At 42.4% G+C, this 20,936-nt stretch overlaps 2 protein-coding genes across 2 annotated transcripts; one reads left to right on the top strand and one right to left on the bottom strand.

The window, feature by feature from the left end:
- Nucleotides 1-1,602: 1,602 nt before the first annotated feature.
- lcp1 (lymphocyte cytosolic protein 1) lies at nt 1,603-12,078 on the bottom strand. Its single transcript, XM_005811321.3, has 16 exons — nt 11,935-12,078; nt 7,842-7,926; nt 7,490-7,638; nt 7,282-7,405; nt 6,042-6,174; nt 5,843-5,924; nt 5,587-5,752; nt 5,303-5,445; nt 4,916-5,011; nt 4,631-4,826; nt 4,458-4,536; nt 4,250-4,364; nt 4,036-4,169; nt 3,110-3,230; nt 2,309-2,433; nt 1,603-2,160 (listed from the first exon to the last, which is right to left on the bottom strand). Exons 2-16 carry the CDS (start codon nt 7,903-7,905, stop codon nt 2,028-2,030), a joined length of 1,860 nt encoding a protein of 619 aa, XP_005811378.1. The 5' UTR covers nt 7,906-7,926; nt 11,935-12,078; the 3' UTR covers nt 1,603-2,027.
- A 2,561-nt stretch (nt 12,079-14,639) lies between these two features.
- On the top strand, nt 14,640-20,764 carry LOC102220637 (GDP-Man:Man(3)GlcNAc(2)-PP-Dol alpha-1,2-mannosyltransferase-like). The gene is made up of 6 exons (XM_023337114.1): nt 14,640-14,745; nt 14,960-15,181; nt 16,420-16,622; nt 16,828-16,996; nt 17,778-18,409; nt 19,472-20,764. The coding sequence occupies exons 1-6, from the start codon at nt 14,696-14,698 to the stop codon at nt 19,753-19,755; spliced, it is 1,560 nt and encodes a 519-aa protein (XP_023192882.1). The 5' UTR covers nt 14,640-14,695; the 3' UTR covers nt 19,756-20,764.
- The last annotated feature ends 172 nt before the right edge of the window (nt 20,765-20,936 follow it).

Genomic DNA, 20,936 nt, shown 5'->3' with positions numbered 1-20,936 from the left:
GCTTTTTGTCTCCTGAATTGATTTTATTGGCAACTCTTTAAACTTATCTCAGAACTCATTTCCTGAAAGGATGTCAGAACGGCCTCATATTCTAAACAGTTATTAAAAATAGCTGAGAAAGCTGCTGATCTTGTGTCGAATCAAGAACCGGTGACTCATTTAGTGATTACAGTTCACATGTGCTAAATGCTAAATAAGGTGAAGATGAGTCTGAATTGAATCTGGTCAGAATGATGTCACACACTGAGCTTGGTGGCTCAGAAACACTGATTGTTTCACTTCCTCCCACAAGGCTGAAATCAGATCGTTTCCATGGAGACATACAGTCAGTTCTTTGCAGAATGGCTTTAATTAATTTAATTTAAATATAAACAGTCAAAGGTCAGACATAACAGCAGCTCAGTCGGATTTTAAGTTTACACTTTGACTAGGCCACTTCAAAATCATAGTCCTGCTGCATAACCTGAGCTGGGTGTGTTTGAGTTCATCTGTGGAAAGGAGGGGAGTTTTTATATTCTTTTGTACACAACTGTGTATACTTGTAAGTTCGCTAACTTGGATAGGAAGAAGCAACTATTTCATGTGACGAAAATATCAACCATGAACTTTTACGTTGGAGAAGTTAAAAATGGATTTGTGTAGCTAAGTGAAATATTATTTCAGGCTGGCGCACCTCTCAGGTAAGCTGAGGAAGGAAGTCAGAAATGGCACCCAAAGTCTGTCATTGAGGACCAGCATCTGACATCAGGTTCAGCACAGCTGATTGAAGTGATGGGTTGGTACCAGGAGCCAGCAGAGCTTGATGACACCTTGAGGAAGTCATTTAATTATTTAGATTTGGTGGAGCAGGGAGATGATGAAGTCCTTTCTTTCATTGGCTGCCGTTTTGTAATCCTGATGACCTTCCAAAGGTATTTTGAAAGACTGAGGTCTGGACTACGTCACCTTAGCCCCAGTCTTCACTATACTTAACTTGCTAAGGGCGCCATAAAAAAAACCTAATAGGTTATAAAATAACTTCCTAATATAAAAAAAATTCTACACTAATTTAATGGAATGGCAAGAAATATTAGTCTATATTTAAAAATGGTACTTTGCTAAGCTGTTTGTTCCTGTGCCCCACACGTTGCTCATGGAAAGTCTCGCGCTGCGTAGCTGAGTGACGTAAATTTTGTAAATCAAGTTACATATTAAGTAACCGCCATGTTCAAAACGGCTCAAATTGCCTGGTGCTCAAGAAAAATGACAGAAACATTGGCACAGTAAAGATAATGTAATGAAATCACCCGTTTTAGTTATTTAGCAGAATGTGGTGTAGCAGCTATGCTAGCTAGCAAACACGGAGCTAATCCAGTTAGTTTGTCTTGATTGTTTTCATTCTTTCACTCAAACTCCATTTTTTCTAGACGAGAATTAATCCAATGCATGTCTAGTTGAAAGTTTCTTCTCTGTCTCTGGTTAATATTCTGTCCATTAACATGTAACCACAGTAACAATGAATTTCCCTCCATGTAGCTGCTCGTTGACCTGAACCATGTTGGACCAGAACCCTGTAAGGTCTCAGTTCTTTACATCGGGATAAGTCAATGAAACGCCACCAACTTTATAATAAAAACAATCTCTTTATTTATTGTAGACATGGAACGATCAGAAGGCGAATCCATTCACTTTTAAAGAGCATTATGGCTTTTTACCTAGAAATTAGATATAGTGGGATAAAATGGAAGCAGAAATTCTTCATGATATGGCATCTAAAGCTGACAGTTCATATCAACTGGACCCAAACACAAATAAATAATACTGTGTTTTAATATGAAGCCTCTAATTTATGCTGGGGATTAGCTGATCAGTTACTGGGACGGGTTTGGATTATTGTTAAACTGTTTGTTCTGTACAGGTGCTTTATGTTTTTATGTGTCTTAAAGAAGAAAGGATATTGTCTTGTCTGAGTTTAAACAGGCTGTGTTTGTAAAGTTTCACAGCCTCCTTGCTTAAAGAAGAAAAGATGAGCGCTTCGTCCGGTCTCCTTAGGCTCTCCTCATGCCACGTGCCATCAGGCAGGCGAACACCGTCATCACCATCTTAGGTTTGACCTCCACCAGGTCCTCGGGCAACGCGTACACCCGGGCGCCGATCTTCCTGGCCATGGAGATGGCGTACCTGATGACACAGTGTTACAGCTCAGGTTAGGTGAAACTCGGGTACCAATGTAGACCCGACTCTGGAGACTTCTGGAGCTGTTTTCTGGTCTAAATCCGCTCAAGTGGAGCTTGGTCAAATATCTGAAGCGCAAAACTTGTGTTCATACTTTGCGTTGTTGAGTTTCTCCTCCTCCATGAGGTCTTCGGTCTTCAGCAGGTCGTATCGGATCGATCCGGGCTGGATGGCGTCGATCAGATCCAGAACCGGCATACTGCTGCTTATACACTTGTCCTGCACACACACACACACACACGCACACACACACCCACACCCACACACACACACACACACACAGGTCGTTCAATGGAAATGTTCAACGTCTACAGCATTTATGTGGTGAACAGCACCACCAGCTATTATAATACGTAAAAAGAAACTCGATCTTCATACTACAGCGTCATGTTAAGGACCTAAAGCAGTGGTCCCCAAACTACGGCCCGCGGGCCAGATGCGGCCCGCCTCCACATTTGGTCCGGCCCCCTGAACAATACCAGAGTATTTTCATATATGTGCATTTTTATTTGATAAGTTGGACTTTTGCAATAAAATGTTCCTTAGTAATGAACTTTATTTATTATTAACTACTAGTTAGTAACTATTTTATACATGCATATAATTGACCCTAACCCTTTTTTTATGTGGAGAACCCAGTGTTATTTGGTTATTATTTATTTCATAAATAGTGTTATTTCCTGACTTTTGTTCTTTGAAGAATCCAGAAAAGGTTATTTGATTGTGCTTTCTGAAAAACAACACATTTTTATGTTTAGCACTCTTACAATCGTCACACTTTTTCTGTTACAAACTGACCCCGGCTCCCCATCAGAGAAGGGACAAGTTATGTGGCCCTCACAGGAGAAAGTTTGGGGACCCATGACCTAAAGGATGACTTGTTTGGGTGATTTACCTTAAAGCTGGAGATAGTGCCTTTCCCTGCCTCTGTGAGTGTTCCATTGACCCAGGATACGATGGTTTCGTCCACAACCTTCTGTCCATCACCCAGATCCTCCAGGATGTTCAGGGTGTACCTGAGGAAGAGACAGATGAAGGTGTGACGCAACAACCAGTGGAAAGATGGTACCCCTAGTTGAAGATGTGTAAAAAGCTTAGCGATGATGCCACAAACCAAACCCTCATTCTGCTTCATTCTGTGGATTCCATTTGAAAAATCATTGTTGCAACGAAATCGCAGGTGGCACAAATATTGACACCAATGTTGTCAATAGTTTATTCCACTTCTATTTAAAAACAGGGCAGCAACGAGTCTCCTATATAACACTCTTATGATCTCTGTAGATAAGCTAATCCTGGCTCCTCTTTTGAAGCTTTAGGACTGATTTGGATAAGGCACATTTCCTGCCTGGTGAAGCATTTTCCTAGTAATCCTGCCATGGATTTTCAATATTTATCCTGTTGTTAGGTCAGTTTTTGGCAGAATCCCACTGAATTTACTGGTATTTCATAGAGTTGATCATACCCTCCACTATAATAAGGATCCCATGGCCTTTGGAAGGCAGACAAGCCTACAGCCCTGGACATAAACTTAATATACAGAGTGCTATTTAGATTAACCTTGTGTACCAAGATAAACAAGTGTCCTATTCCAGCCCAGTGACTGGGGGCTAAAAGAAATCTCCATGAAACGTCCAAGAGTACTGGAATATTCAAGCAGTAACAACAAAAGCTAAAGTTACTTCAGGAAGATCAGGCTATTAAAATTTAGGTTGGATTTTCTCAAAATGGCTGTGGTCTTCGATAAATCACTTGGATCTGGACATGCAGACGGAACATTCAATGAACATGTGTTAGAAGAAAATGGGAATGAGAAGTTACCTCCTCATGAGCTGCCAGAGCAGAGCGAGGGTGAGGGTTCGGTTCCCTTCATTCAGGTCCTGACCCGCGATGCCAACCAGAGAGAACTTGGCCTCCTTCTTGCCCAGCTCCACTGCATAGTTACAGTTCTCCAGCTGGAAACCAGAACAGCAGATGGTTAGTTCAAGTCCAAGGACAGAGAGAAAGTCTTCAAGTCAGAAGTTTCCTGCTGTACCTTCTTCATGTTGCTGCCCAGTTTAGGGTAGGGAGGCTTATTGACTCTGTCCCAGTCTACTGGTACTTTGATCTTCTCATACAGCTGGAAGATGACGAGGGCATCATCAATGTCGCTGTAACACACACACACACACACACACACACTGTCCATTAGTCTCTGTGGTTCTCAGCAGGCTACAGGTGGATGTCTAACAGAGCTTTCTTACGCGTAGAGATGATTGACACGAGGGTTGACACCAAGAGAGTTCATCCAGTTCCTGAAGGTTCGCTCCTCCCTGGTTTCACCTGCAGGCAAAAACTGATCAAACCTCCATAAAAAAATAACAAAGTCAGAAACGACAGAGGAGACCCGGCTCTAGTTTGGAAGATGTAGACGAACCTTCGATGGAGCTCCAGTCGATGTCCTGGTTCTCTGGCTTCTTCAGAGCTGGGTACTTATTGAAGAGATTGGCAACAAAAGCCAAGTTGAGCTTGGGGTTGCCACGGACGACGTCGGCGGGCATGACGAACTGCCTGCAGCCGAGCTTGTCGGCCTGGTCCAGCATGCATTCGGCCCTCTTCAGGTCCTCTTTCTCCTGCAGAGACGTGAATGAAAGTCCGGGGCATCAGGAAGGCGGGACTTCTCTCCAGAACAAACGATTCTGATTGGCCGATAAAGTCTCACCCTGATTCCTGACATGTCGATGGCGATGGCAGGAACTCCATCCTCGTCTCCTTTGGGCGCCACCTGGTTCAGGATGTTGTAGTACGCCTTGGAGTCCTGGAATAAACCCGATTGAAGAAGTTAACCCAGGCTCAACAACAACTTCAAGCTAGCTTATTTAGCTTTTAAAACATGGATTGTATGACCCATTTAGAAAACTGTCAGCATCCCATTTATAACTGATACAGAACATGAGTCATTTTCCTCCCACCTTCACTACTTTGTGTCAGTTTATTATATAAAATCCAGTGAAGTTGTGTTTGTGGCGTAACAAAATGCAAGAAGTTTCATAAACACTTTTGCTAGGGAGTGTGTATGTGTGCTTGGAGCAGATGTTTATGTCGTCACCTTGATGTCGGAGTTGAAGTTGTTGATCTTTCCACAGCCGGCTTCCTCCAGGTGATAGTTGGCCCAGCGCAGCAGCAGCTCCTCCGGGGAAAGCTTCATGAGGTCCTCCAGACTCTCACCATCCCGCAGCAGAGCGATCAGTGCTGCACACGCCAGTAAAACCATTACAATTATACCTCCGATTTTTCTGCACAGGCCGAAGACTTGGAAGTCTGCAGCATGTTTGGGTGCTTTCCTGTCACAAATCTTCTGAGTTTAAGTCTCGGCTCTATCCGAACACCCACCTTCGTTCCTGCTGATCTCGATGTCGGCGAACAGGCCGATCTTGATGACCTGCCACAGCAGGCCGAGGACCAGGTGCTGCCTGCCCTCCTTCAGGTCCTCAGCCCCGATGTTCACCACGTGGCAGCCGATGGCCGACGCAGAGTTCAGAGCCAGGTTCAGATTCTCCTGTTAGACCCAAACGCGGCAACGAGCAGATTCAGCGGCCATGCAGACGACCTGCAGGAACGGTACAGTTTGCAGTCGTAGACGTCTCACCTGGACGGTGAACGGGGTGAGCTTCTTCTTGTTGATGGTCCTCTCATCGATGGTGTCTGGGACGGAGAGGTTGATCATTTTGCTAACAGGAGAGATGGAGCAGATTTAGGCCAATGAGCACGGTTGCAGTCGCTTGTTTTTAACCCACCTCTGACGGAAGGTGGGTTAGGAAACTGAAAGCGTTTAGAGTGGAAGTTACCAGAGGACGATCCCGTCTCCCATGGCGGTGAACAGGTCGTTGTTGTTGGGATCCATCGGAATGACGTGCTTACAGTCCGGATCCTTCTCCAGAGCTTTGTTGATCCAGTTCACAAAGGCCACCTTCTCCTCCTCTGTGGACCAAACAAATCACACCTCGTCAGATCCCAGGTCGTCGCGGGATCAGAAGAGACTCGCGTCAAAACACTCAGCAACACACTCACACACAGCTATAGGCATTCATTTTCAAAATGTTTTCAATCAATTTCATCATCTGTCGGAGTCTGATTTGATGCAGACCTGGCAGAATGTGTAAGAACACTGAAAATAAATTAACCTATACTGTATCCCTCTTTGAAAATCCAACTTGAGTTTATTTATTCAGTGGGAGGGAAACGAAATTGTTCTCAGTTGTGCCAACAAAATGGTCAAGTTTGCAGATGTTGTGCACTGTGTGTGAACCTGTGTGTGGACCTGTGTGTGCAGGACATGGTGAAACATTAGAGCCGCATTTTGTTGTCGACTAACTTCTGCTCTAAGTCAAATAAATCTTGTGAATTTTAGATTTTGAATTGAAATGTGTGAAAGATTACGTACAGTAGCTAGTTTTGTTGACTTTTTGGTAATTGTGTCACATCTCTAAGTATTAAGCAAGGGAGGGTTTTTAAGTGGGAAGCATTTCTTAGGGTATTTAGCTGCAGGTTTTAGTATCATGTGTTGCAATCTGAGTGAGGAGCTCTTTTGTTTGTTTGTTTGTTTGTTTTAAGATATTTTTTTGGTGGCCTGTATTTGCCAGTAATCCGACAGGAGGGGGCAGAGAGAAGGAGGGAAACTGCCCCGTTCAAACTGAATGCTTTGACGGGATGTTTGATCAAATAAAATTCATGGAAACTGAATCAAGAATTTAAATTGTACATGAAAATATTTTCACTTGATAATGTGAGTGAAAACATTATCAATGTTATTATTCGACTTGGTGAGGAGGACAATTTAGCATCTTGTAGGATAATTGTTTGGTTTCCGTTACAGCATCGTGTTAAAACAAACAACACAATTCAATATTAATGAGCTATCAGAACTTAAAGGACAACATTTAGACAACTTGCCTCTTGTTGTTCAATTAACTTGATGGTATTCAAATTCTGAGTTGAAACCAAAACAGTTTTCTTGCTGATTTTTGCATTTTCAAGGCAGAAGGTGAACCTCCATTTTCAAGTTAATCCACCTTCAGCTGTTTTTACCTGAGTATGAGTGCTGCGTGCCGGACTGCTCCGACGTTCCTGCCACGTTGCAGATTCCTTCCTTCTTGTTGATGGCCTTCCTGAAGGTCTTGGCCACCTCCGTGCTCTTCAGACCGTGCACCATCTGGACCGAGGGGACAGAACAGGAGACATGAGCTTGTCTGAACACCCGTCGACTGAGGCGACGTCTCCGTTGGACCCAGCTGACCTCGGTGAACTCCTCAAAGGTGAGGCTGTTGCTGGTTCTGGTCAGCTCCTGGACCATCTCCCGGACCTTGTATCCGGGCAGAGCCAGGTTGGCGGCCCTGAACAACTCGTTGAGCTCATCTTTGCTGATGAACCCGTTGCCGTCCACGTCTGACGGAGAGACGAGAAGGTCTCTTAAGTGTGATGCTGTGTATATTTTACAATCTACAGATCTGTTCTTAAAACCGAAGCAGCTGCAGTTCAGAACAACCGTCCAGAGGGCCTGGATGTTGAGAAAACCAGCAGCAGTTCCTCATTGAGCCTTCCTCTATCAGAAACACAAGAGGAAATGACAACAAAGACGATTCTCTTACCAATTTTGGCGAAAGCTTCTCTGAGTTCCTCCAGCTCCTCGGCAGAGATCTTTGTGGCGGCCATGTTGGCAACTGGACCCTAAAACTGACCCAAGAAGAGACAAAACGTTTCCGTAAGGAAGGAGGTGGCTTTCAGGCCAGAAGCAACATGATCAGGTCTTCTAATTTAGTGAAGTGATGCAAAGCCTTCAGAGTTCTCACTTTTGCCACTCTGAAACTTCCCCCTGCTGCAGCACTTCCTGTCTGAAAAACAACCACTTCTTTATATCTCCTTGCTGTACATACAGGCAGCAAGATCTGCAGGGTAACCTGCCAGTTCCTACTGGACAGGCAAAGCAGACGAACTCAGATCTTCCCCTAAACGGGTCAAGTTAGAAGAACGCCGGTTTATGGGCTGGACTGAGATTTGGTTTTTTATTTTTATTCTTTTAATAACACAACCTTTCCATCTCCAGTGAGAAACAAGAACACTCAAAAACCTCTGAGAAAAGCTTCAGCAACAACTTTCACAATTTACTGTCAGAATAATCACTTGCTTGGTCACTGCAGGGTTTTACAGCCATGTTTCTTAAGCTGTGATGCAAGTAGCACCGCTTGGGTTGCTTCTTGTGATAGTCAGAAAAATGTGTTTTTAGAATCAGTTTAAAATATGAAGCACATTAGCTGTAATTTAAAACAAAAAGCAGTGAAGGAAAGTTAAGTGTAACAAACAAGCAGATGAACCCAAAGAGTCGGTTTCAGCTAATGCTACGTCGCATTAGCTAACTGGGATTAGCCCTGCTAGCTAAACACTAAAGAAGCAAGTTAAGAAATATAAGTTGTGCATTTATTGATGACATTAAAACTGTGAGTAGTGGGAAAAAAAAAAACTTTAATCCTGCGTCAGTCAGTAGCAGATAATAATTATAATAAGCTAATAATTCCTACTTCAGGCGGTCTTTCTGTTTCTTTCTTTCTTTTTTTTTTTTACTTGATTCTGTTTTTAATATTTCGTAATCAAATACAAACTGAGGTCAGCAAACAAATAAGATCAGACTTTCAAAAAGAAAGTTTGAACATCGACAGCAGCAGACGGTGCTGGCGTCTTTCCAGCCGGTCAAAGATGCAGGTGTTGCAGTCTTGGCCAGTGAAGGTCAGACAAGCGCGCCGAGTTTGCGGGCTTCGATCTGCAACAGACACTGGAGCGTCACCGTATCGCTGCAGAAAAGTGGAAGTGGAATAGCTGACATTTATTTGTTTTTTCTGGTTGAGCTCATCTTCTAAATCAATGGGTCTGAGTAAGGATTTTATTCAGTCACTAGCTGTGAGTTGGCCAACGATTATTAGCTAATCCAAGACAGAAACCATCATGAGGCTCAAACAGGGAAATGAACATTTTGTTTATTGTAGCGAAGGACGAATGACCAGTTATGAGGATTTTCGCCACGTATAAACACACGTTTCTTACTCAAGCGAAACCGTTCATAAAGTTCATAAAAGGTGTTTTTGTTTCTCTAGAAAACGGGAAAAGGTCAGTCCAGTGACATTTCATGTGCTTTAGCGACGATCACATGACATTCAGGACATTTTATTTCAGGGTGTGATGATTCACCCCGGTGTGTTAGCGGACTTTGAGCTCGTTAGGCGTCAGTGATTTAACTTCCTGCTCCTCCGCAGATGAAATGATTTTTTAAAAAAAGACGGTGAAACTTTAAATCACTTCACACTTGAAGGCGTTGCTCCTATTTTGATTCTCAATCAAGCCATTCTTTAGAGACGTAGCTAAACTGCTGCTGCACTGAAGCTAGCTACACACACAATCACTGGATTGACCTCAATGTTTGTGTTCATGAACGCCTCATTTATTCAGACCATCAACACCCACTGAGGACAGAAACAACAAGCCTCAGACAGAGAACCGTCTCTTGTTCCTTCCGGCGGTTTATTGAAACCCAGAGCGTTTCTTTGGACCGGTGGCGGCTTGGATGGTTCACACAAGCAGAACTGATTTTAGATCAGTAAGAGGAAGTGCTTCTATCTGTTGAAACGATATCCTGTTAAAACATCGCTGTCAGAGCGCCTCTGTTGACATTTTTGTATTGTAAGAGACATTTTAGTGTATAACATGAGTTAGCAGGATGCTAAATAGACAAAAAAGAGAGAGAACTAATCATAAAGGATTACAGCTATGGTGAAGTCCTGTTGCTTTTGAGTCACGTGGTTTCCTGTGCAGACTGAGTTTGCGGACAGGTAGATGTTCAAACAGCAGTAAAAGGAAAGTAAATGATATATAATGTGGCAGTGGAAACGGGGAAGTTGTTTCTTGCAGCGTACAGCAGATTGGAAGCAGAAATGAAACTTGGCTCTGCTAAACTGAGAGCCTGACCAGTTATTTATGCTGTTTTTCTTTTCACTCGCCAAAACGTTGCCAAAACGGTAGACGACTGCCTGACATTGAAAGTGTGAGATTCACCGATTGTGGCTTATCTGCTGTTTATCTCCCGTTTTTACATGCAGCGCAGCCTGGAGAGATTTCTATCGGCTCTTAAAAGCATCTGCTCACGTTGCTTAAAACGTCCTTCCTGTGTTGCTACGAATCGTAATTATTCTGCAGTAAATTCACACCTTTTTTTTTTTATGTTCTCACCTTTACATTAAAAAAATATTCATCCTGCGTCTCCTCCCTGTGCATGCAAAACCCCAAACATGAGCATGTTATGTTCATTTGTCACTTGTTATCGGAAGTTTGTTTGGTTGTTTCTGCCGAAGAGAGTTTTTCATGAGGTCCGAAACCTAAAAGGTTGAAGTTTATCTCAGGAGGCGTGTCCCTTGTTTTGAATTTTCTATATTTGAAAACAGTTAGATGGTAAAACAACAACAGGTTGCAGGAGCTCAGATTTTGGATCAATAAAGTTAGTTTGCATGTTCACAAGAGACAGATGTTACTTCCAAATCAGGCCTTTATTTTCACTTTGACGTTGGCGCTCGTCTCCAAGAATATTTGGCTCAAGACAGAAACGTTTTTTTTCCATGAAACTGAATAAGAAGTGACTACTAACGCTTCCTTAGATCAACATTACAATACAATAACACCGACATTGTTTGGGCGATCTTTTAGATTGAGACAATTGTGCTTTTAAATCATTTTTAAATTATTGGTTTTGGTTGGTTTTTTTAAGGACCAGGCAGCAGGGGGAGCTAACATTAGTAGGCACCACAGAAGAAGAAAACATAAGTCTCAAATGAGATATCTCTTGAGTTTTGGACGATATTTTTATTTCTTTTTATTTCAAACAAATTCGCGACTGTTTTCAGAGTGTTTTATATCTACGTGACGCCTCTCCTGCCTCAGACTGCGGCTAACACTCTGCACCTGTTTATTTCTTTAACCTGCTTCCTGTCTTAAGGAATCAGTGAAAAAAGGGGGGAAATTCTTCAGAAAACGACTTGCAACTGGAATCCGTCTTCACCCCCTTTTTTTGCACCATTTCTTGCAGAAAAAAATCAAATATTTGAATCTGCATGTCAGCCATCAGTCCAAGCAGCAGAGGTTCAGTGTGCAGAAAACTGCATGAATTACAGCAGTCAGCTCCCAGACCGGGCCACACACGTGTTTACGCATCCGGGTCAGGTCGTCTTATAAGAAACAAGAAGGCTTATTAATCATAAATCAAATGCCGATGTTTCTGTTAGGCCCACGCTGCCTCAGAGGGAGTTGTTTTTTTCTTTTTCTCAGTTGATGCGAGGCCAACCACAAACTTCCTTTCCCGCTAACTGCAGCGCTTCGTGCTGCTCGTTCCTCTCCTCCATCTGCCCTCGTCTTCTTACTTAAACACGAGCAGCGGCTGAATCATTTAAAAATGATGTCGTCGCTGAGCAGTTTTCCAGTGCGTCGCGTTGTGCATGAAAGCAGTTTCTTTAAAAATGTCAAAGCAAATAATAACTAATTGTGCAGAAAGTCAGGATAAGGAGGACAGAAAGTCACATATACTCTAGAGTTTCCCCCCTTCTCTGCCGTTTCATCGGAGGAGTTACTTCCTCCAAATTCACCTGATACCTGAGCAGACACCCAGACGGACGCGAGGCAAACCTGATCCGATCTCCGCCGCCTTACCTGAGAGACGAGGCGAGGGGGTTGGAAGGTGAAGCGGGTGGTTTTTCCGTCCGTCCGGCTGCTGTCGCTGCTCACCGCTCAACAGGCTCTGAATCGGCTCGGTCTGAAGGGGCCTCGGCACATCTATTCAAATCTACGAGGAAGGAAGTGACATGCGGCACTTCAGAAACAGGAATCAAAGAGCTTTTGTCTTTATATGGCAATGTGCGCGGGCCTCGAGTTCAGGTGACCTCCGCAGTCGGTTTCGTGGGGCTCTGGTGACAACATCTCACTGCTGGTGCAGGTCTGAAGATTAGAATGTTGTGTAAAAAAAAACGGGTAGGCATGTCGCAATAAATCAATGAAATGCATCATAAATTAAAACGAAGTCGATGATTTCCATTTGCACGACTTCTCGTTTTTCTTTTTTCTCTTTTTCTACCAGACACTGGATGATAAAAGTCTTCGTTCTGGTGTTTTGTTCCCAACTATTCCTTTGCATTTGAAGGACAATTTTATTTACAGAGACGCCATAATCCACTTTATTTTATTTGTTGTTCCTGTTTTATTTTGGATATTTACAATATTTTCCAGTTCCAGTGTTAAGTTTTCATTAGAATAAAATTTTTTTTTTTGATCTTTGAGAATGTGTTCTTGCATTATTACTTGAAAACGGTCTCAAAACAACATTATCATCGTTTATTGCGATAACTTCTGATACGGTTTATTGTCCAGCAAAATTCAGGCCGGTATGACGGTGCAGTATTTCTTGCCTGTCATTTCATAAAGGGAAATGGTTGTTTTATTGAGATTTATAACACACAGAGTAAAATAGATCAAGCTTTTTTTGTGATTATTATTATTATTATTTTTAATGATTATGGCTTACAGGTAAATAAATCCCAAACTTCAGTGTCTCAAAAACCTAAAACATCACATTTAGATCAATGAAAAACTGAAAAATGTCTCGAGGAAAAATGTCAGGCCTTCTGAAAGGTTTGTACGTTTCTCTGCACTCAGTACCAGGTGGGGCAGGAACTGCTGCATCGATGCAGCGTGGAGGGGACCAGGCGTAATGGAAGCCCAGGTCGCTTTGATAGATTTTCTTAGTGAATTTTGGGTTCTCATGATCTGCGAGTCAAAATCAGAAGAATCACAAGAAATGCATGTTTGGAATAAATCATTCTGCATTATTTCCATTGCAAATGTGCACAAAACCTTGTCAATATTTTCGCTAGAGTCTCAATTGCAGAGTTTGCATTGAATAAGAAATGCAATTGAAATCACATGTGAATAAGTTATTCAAAAACATGGCACAAAATCATCCTCCAATGCTGCATTTGCATGCAATATTACATTTTTTTTTGAGAAATACTAGTATTTTCTTTCCCTGATGCCACTTGGGTTTGACATCTGGCTGTTTTATATTTCAGTTATATGGAAATAAAATGATTTATTTTATAAATAATATTATATTTATAAAATGTAATGTTTAACAATATAAAACATTATATTTTTGAATATAATGTTTTATATAAAACATTATAAACATTTACGTTGTCCCGTCTAAACAGATGGCATCTGTGCAGAAATCTGAAAAAGCAACATTTTGATTCTAGAACTAATTTTAAAAAAAAAAAGATAGGAAGAAAACAGTAAACAGAAACAAAAAACGGTTAGATGAAACTTTAGATGGATTACGTACAACTGGGCGGATGTAGGGGAGGAGGTGTGAGTTTGTGTCATCTACTGGTGAATAGATGAATAAAGACATGATTGTAACCATGGGAACAGAAAGGTTTAAAAACTGTCAGTGATTATTTATATGTTTTGGTCAAAAAAGCCAAATAGGTATTTATGATTGCAGCGTGTTACGTTTCTGTATTGTTCACTGCTGCTAGTTTACCAGTTTGTCTTGAAGCACTTTGTGAAAACATGCTATGGAAAAGAAAATCATCCAGTATGAAAATGTAGTGCCAATAAACCAGTGAAGGTTTACATGGTAATTATATGTGAATATTGGCGTCATGTCTGCTGCTGACATCTGGTTCCTCCAGATTTTCTCCCAGATACCCCCTGCTGTCGAACCACAACCTCTTATTATTTCCATTTTTATGTTTGTTCAATTCTCTGAATAAAACTTAAACAAAACAAACAAAAGTTGCCATGTTCACTGCAAAAATACTAAATCTTACCAAGTATTTTTGGCCTAGTTTCTGCTGCAAATATATTAGTACATGTGAAATAAGAAAAATGTAACTTACAAGTAACTTTTCAGCAAAATATAGGAGCTTGTTTGAAGTGAATAATTCCTTAATATTGATGGAAACAGTTCTAGTTCCATTAGCAGATGAAACTGTCAATGGTTCAGTTGCAGCTACATTTAATGTCTCTTTGGAATATAACTGTTCTTTTAATGACGTCATTTAAACGTAATTAAAAAACTGATAGGCCACTTCCTGGATGATCCACCAGTTCACGTTAAGAAATGCACCAAGGATGGAGGTTCCCTTTGTCGTCACATAATTTCTAGATTGCGTTGCTTTCAGTGCGGTTGTTAAGTGTGATTTTTTTTCTCTCAATTTTTTGCTTCTGAATTAATTAAATGTGGCAAAAACTGTTAAACACACAGTCGTGAACCACAGCTTGCTTCCCTCGGAGGGCAGAAGTAGTCAATCACATGTTGATGACGTGCAGGTAAACAAAACGCAGAGCCAATCAGAGGGCGGAGGCTCGGTCAGCTGACAGGTTGTGGCGTCACCTCAGACGCCGTGTTGTCAAAATGGCAGGACACCACCACCACTTCTCTCTGTGCTTCTGCGACTTGATGAGGTACACATGCTCTGCTTTTTACGAAAAATATAGCATTATATAGAAAGAAAGTGTCGGAGAGAAATACACTAATTAATTGCTTTAACTTTAATTGAGGGGACAGTGCTAGGTTTAGCCTAGCGTCTAGCAGGCTAACGTCAAACTGAAACGGGATTTAAACCGCTTCAGGTGAACTTCCGCCCTGCTCTCAGCTCTCCGTCTCCCTCCGCCGCAGGTTGCTGTGGTCCCTGGTGATGCCCTGCGTCTACCTCAGCCTGGCCCTGACCCTGCTGCTGCTCCTGGTGCTGCTGGGGCTCCGCGCGTGGTTGCAGGGTCGCCGCAAGACCCGCCGCGCTCAGGACGGCGGCCCGGCTGTGGCTTTCTTCCACCCGTACTGCAACGCGGGAGGAGGCGGGGAGCGGGTGCTCTGGTGCTCCCTGAGGGCCCTGATGAACCGGTAACCCGGAGCTCCGGAATAAACCCCAGATACATCCGTTTCTCTAAATAATATCTGTTCCGTCGCGTTACTGACGGGGAGGATTTGAGGCTGAATGAAAGGTTTCTGCGGCTCAGCTGGCAGCTCGCGCGCACAATGTTCAGAGGCGACAGTCGCGAGTTCGATTCCCGGCATTTCCTCTCGCTTCTCTCTAGTTCCCGTTTCCCTGCTGTTCCCTCCATACGTGGCTACCAGAGAACCAAGAAACCTTTAAAAAGCAAAGGTTTAATTGTTTACACAACTGGTGATAAGAGCAAACCAGGTCTGAGTGACCTGCGTGTCGACGTGGCCCTCTGCAGCACAGCGCCCCACGATCACGTCCCATAATCCTGTTAAAGTATAATAGTCTTTTTAAAACCTCAGTAATGTCCCGTTTTCAACCTCCATATAGACCATATAGGCCACATAGACTTGAAGTTTATCCCGATATTTTATGGTCCTTTTGTGAAAACGGTTAAAGTGATAAGATTATTTCTTTTTTTTAGGTATCTATATATTATATATATTATAGAGAAACACAAATTCTGCTCTAGAAAACATTCCCATTTGTAATGTGCTCCTTTAGGACACTAGTGAGAAATTAGATCTGTATCACTAAACTGCACACAGTCACCACATTTAATCATATTTCCAAATTTATTGTTTATTTTTGTTTATTGTTCTGATTGAACAAACAGTGGACAATATAGTAAAATTAACAATCTCGACAATATGGACAGTTTTGTTTGGTTTTTAAACATCATTAATTGGAATTTATCATAACAATAAATTCTTATAAGAAAGTTATCACGATAACTGATTAGCGATACGATAAATGCCCACTCCTACCTCCACAGAGTCAAAGCATTTAGTTATGATCTCATTTTTTAAGAGCACTTTCCTTCAGGTGTTTGCTGATGGCTGTTTTTCCTCAAAGGTTTTCTTCCACAAAAATCAGTATACAGAGAGCTTGCCTGACAGTTGCCCTGGTAACTGATTTTGCTACCTGATGCTTGATAGGTTTGTGGTTGTGCCATATACCTTCTTTTCTAGATGATGGATTGAACAGATCTCTGTTTGATAAGCCAACTCTGCTTTAAACTGCTCCAGAACTTTCTCCCTGACCTGTCTGCTGCCTTCCTTCATCTTCCTTTTTTTTAAATATTTGAAAACCTAAAAAGGGAGAACTTATGGCAACTGTTGCCTCGCCATTATTCCAGATACTCCAATGTCTCCTTTGTGGTGTACACGGGGGACAAGGGAGTGACTGGTGAACAGGTCCTGGAGGGGGCGCGGCAGCGTTTCAACATAACTCTACCCCGACCCGTCACCTTCATCTTCCTGCGTCACCGTGACCTGGTGGAGGCCACTTCGTACCCTCACTTCACCCTGCTGGGACAGAGCCTGGGCTCCATGTTCCTTGGTAAGACATGAACGTAACACGCGTTGAGAGTTTAGAGTTTAGAAAAAATAAAAAGATACACAGTTCAGTTCTGGTCAATCGACTAATAATCTGAGCTTCTCCAAGAGTAGGTCTTTCTGGATCTTTGGGTGTTTTCTTCTTTGTGCTATAGCAGCTAACAGAGTGTGTGTGTGTGTGTGTGTGTGTGTGTGTGTGTGTGTTTTAGGGTGGGAAGCTCTCACAGCTTTTGTTCCTGACCTGTACGTCGACTCCATGGGCTACGCCTTTACGCTTCCAATCTTCCGCTACTTGGGAGGCTGCAAGGTGGCGAGCTACGTCCATTATCCCACCGTGAGCACGGACATGTTGTCTGTGGTCAGAGAAAGGAACCCCAGGTAGAGATCACCGTTCAGTTTTACATCAAGTTTTAGTATCATTTCCTCTTCAAAAACATACCTGGAGTCTTGCCTTGACTCTTTCATGAAGGTTTGGGAAATCCTTTAATCACCCGTGGCAACCATTCAGCTGCCACGGGTGGATGTAGATCCGTCTTCGTGACAAAACTTCTCCTAAAAAAAACTGTTTGTTTGCTTATTTTTAAGAAAACTCTTGAGTGGGTGTGAATGAATGGCACAGCAGTCATAAAACCACAAACACACATTGTTCTTGAAAAACATTCCCATCTGAAACAAGGTGCCACTTAGAAAATTATTTTTTTTTAAAAAATTATTATCACCAAGCTGCACACAGTAACTGTATTTAGTCATATTTTCAAATTTATTAATATTTATCGATGCTCTCCTGGAAGAAGTAGTGCAGAAAATGTCAAATATAACATTTCTGATCATGCTTGATGGTAAAAAGTTACCATCAAATTTCTTTTAAGACAAAAAAAGAAATCATGCTCTTGTTTTTAGCTTATTTTGTTAGCTTTACTCGCTTACTTCCTGTTTAGAAAGAGGAGGAGCTTCTTAAAGAGAGAGAGGCGTTAAATTACAGTCAAATTTATTTTAAGTCATAATTTATATATAGCATTTTTGTTAACAACTGAAGGTAACATAGTTACTTCATTGTGCTATAAAATGATTCTATGTGGCTGGAAAATACAGAATACTGTCCCTTTAATGAAACGTCCTCTGATTCTGAGAAGAAACTTTAACAAACCTTTAACTTCAGGTTCAACAATGCAGACTTCATCTCCAGAAACCCGGTTCTGAGCGCCCTGAAGGTGCTGTACTACTGCCTCTTCGCTCTGCTGTACGGCCTGGCCGGCTCCTGCAGCGACGTCGTCATGGTGAACTCCACCTGGACGCTGGGACACATCCTGGCCCTGTGGCGCTGCCCCAGCCGCACCAGCGTGGTGTACCCGCCGTGCGACGTCAGGGCCTTCCTGGACGTCCCGCTGGAGGGGGAGGAGGACGAAGACGAGCTGGAGGAGGGCTGGGAGGAGCTGGGGGGTGACGAGGACGGGAGAGTGGGAGTAGACAGGAAGTGCCACTCCATCGTGTCCGTGGGTCAGTTCAGGCCGGAGAAGGACCACCCGCTGCAAATCAGAGCCTTTGCCAAGCTGCTGGACAGGAAGGGGGACGGGCCCGGGGGCCGGGAGGCGCTGCGGCTGGTGCTGATTGGCGGCTGCAGGAACCAGGAAGACGAGGACCGGGTGCTGAGGCTGCGGGGGCTCTGTCAGGAGCTCGGCGTCTCCGACCGCGTCGACTTTAAGCTCAACGTTCCCTTCGACGAGCTGAAGAGGGAGCTGGTGAGCGCCACCATCGGGCTGCACACCATGTGGAACGAACACTTCGGCATCGGTGAGAACACAAGAAACGGCCATGTCTGTGTTACCATGACGCAGGTAACACACACATGGGGAAATACGTATTTGATACACATCCAAAGACTGCAGAGGGTGGTAGAGACTGAGAGACGGCGTAGGGATGATCTGGTGATTATTGTTTACAGTAACCAGTTGGTTAATGGATAGCAAAAATGTCTAAATAAGAGATTTTCAGTAATTAGTTACTGCTCTTTGAGTCTCCAGTTAATGATTAATCCATTACTAAGTTATTTGGCAATTATTTCAATAATCAATTCATCACAATTAATTTGATTAATCATTTCAGCCATAGATTATTTAAGGTTATTTAATCTGATTTGGCTTGCATAAAAAAACAAAACAAAAACAGAAAGCTGTTTTTTTGAATTTTTATAGATTTTCCATATCAGCATTTTATTCTGAAGTAATAATGAGGAAGTAAAGTTTCTAAAGCAAAATGCATAAAAATCAGAAGGAATCTAGATGACCTCACTTGGGTAATAACTATCTATGTCATATTTGTTTTCAGTGTACATGAGTTGCATGTTTCTCAGGTTGTCATCCTTAAAAAGTATCTTAAAAATATCTCAAATTGAGGCCTTGAAATTCCTTTTAAAAAGTAAGTTGGCATTAAATAATACATCACAAGTCTTAAATTTTGTCTTGGTAGAACAATTTCATCTCATATATTTTCTGTATTTGCAGGACTTTTCGGTCAGGCAAAAGTCTAAGTCGTGAGCAGACATCTTTATTGCATTCTGTAACTCAAGATGCCAGTTAGCAGGTTAAGGCTCCCGCTAACTGGCTGCTAATATACACTTGCTAGCAAGCTTACATTATTGCATGGGTTAGTGCAAGTTTATCCCCGGTTGGCTGGACGATGTTTGCACATCTCTGTGGAGATACAAGTCTTAAATTCCATTCATGATGGTCTTTAAAAAGTTAAATTTGACCTACAGAAACCCTGCTTTCTGTCTTTAAATGATTTCATGCTATTATTTCGAAGGGTAAGTCGGGTTTTACGGTTTAGACGTCCATCCTGTCTCTGTCGTTCCAGGAGTGGTGGAGTGCATGGCCGCGGGAACCATCGTCCTTGCCCACAAGTCAGGCGGCCCGAAGCTGGACATCGTGGTGCCGCACGAGGGCAGGCAGACGGGCTTCCTGGCGGACAGCGAGGACAGCTACGCCGCGGCCATGGAAACCATCCTGGCCCTGACGCCTTCGGCTAAGCTGGAGATAAAACGCGCAGCGCGGGAATCCGTGGGGCGTTTCTCAGACCAGGAGTTCGAAGCTTGTTTCCTCGCCGCCACGGAGGCTCTGATGAATCAGATGGTGCGGTGAGGACGAACGAAGCAGACCTGGTGTCCAACTGGGACTAGAGACGGCTGTCGGTACAGAAAGCTAGCAAGCTGGAATTTGAAAACAGAAGAAGCTCAGGAGAGGAAGAATGCACCAAGTGATCTGAGTCACTTCCTTTCTGCTGTCTTTTTTGGAAAGCTTTTCCTACTTCACACTTTGTAACTTACACTAATATCACTAGGCGGTGATCTTATGTCTGTTTAAAACAAGCTAAGCTAACAGTTAAAGCGCAACACAGATAAAAATCTCCACTCTGTACAGACTGAGGAGAAGAAAACCTGAACATTCCCATCGACTGTTGTTGATATGTAAAAATACCTTGTGGGTCGTATGAATGAAGCCGGGTTCCAGGTCCGTATGTGGATGTGTGTTTCCTGAACTGATTAAAAAATAGTCCAGGTTTCAGGAAACTCTCTGTAATTGTAAATTGATAAATGATTATGGTCATATTTAAAGAGGATCATCTTGATATTTGACTCAGATAGATGAATGAAAGTTTTTGCGGTTGTTTAATTGGTCAATCGTCTGGTTCTCACACATCCTCACTTCAGGATGCAGGTCAATCAGATTGGTTTATGCAACGAGGCGTTTAGTTTCCCCCTTTGCTTCCAGTGTTTCTGTTTTTACTAAGCTGGACTTAGATTAGACTCACTGTCAACTAATCTGGGGAGAATTATAGGAACTGCAAAACAGATTTTTTTGAGTTTTGTTCTGGGTTATACTGTCAATGCTGACATGACTTTGAAGAGAATAATTTTTTCTGACTTTTAAAGAAAATGAAATGGATTATTTAAATATGATTTTTCTGTCATTAGAGGTTAAGTTAAGAGGCTAGCTCTTTTTGCTGCTTTGTGTAATCTCTATAGTTATATTTAATATGAAGGTTTAGCTGAGGTGATGGCCAAATCTACCTTGTCTGAATGTTGCTCTCCTCCTGGATTCCTGTTTTTGATGGGCATGATAATATAATAAAAGGTGTATTACAAACCCACATTTTTAAAGAGGCATTGATATTGTTTAATTCTGTGCATAGAGAATGTTTAGATTCCTGGAGATTACACCTGAATAATACACAATAAACGCAAAAGAAAAGTACAAGATGCAGCTGATAATTTTTTGTGTGCTGCCCCCTTGTGGTAAACGTCTCACAGTACGCTCAGAAT

This window comes from Xiphophorus maculatus, chromosome 7 (assembly GCF_002775205.1).
Source record: "Xiphophorus maculatus strain JP 163 A chromosome 7, X_maculatus-5.0-male, whole genome shotgun sequence".
Taxonomy (NCBI): domain Eukaryota; kingdom Metazoa; phylum Chordata; class Actinopteri; order Cyprinodontiformes; family Poeciliidae; genus Xiphophorus; species Xiphophorus maculatus.
This window is presented reverse-complemented; position numbering and strand designations above follow the sequence as displayed.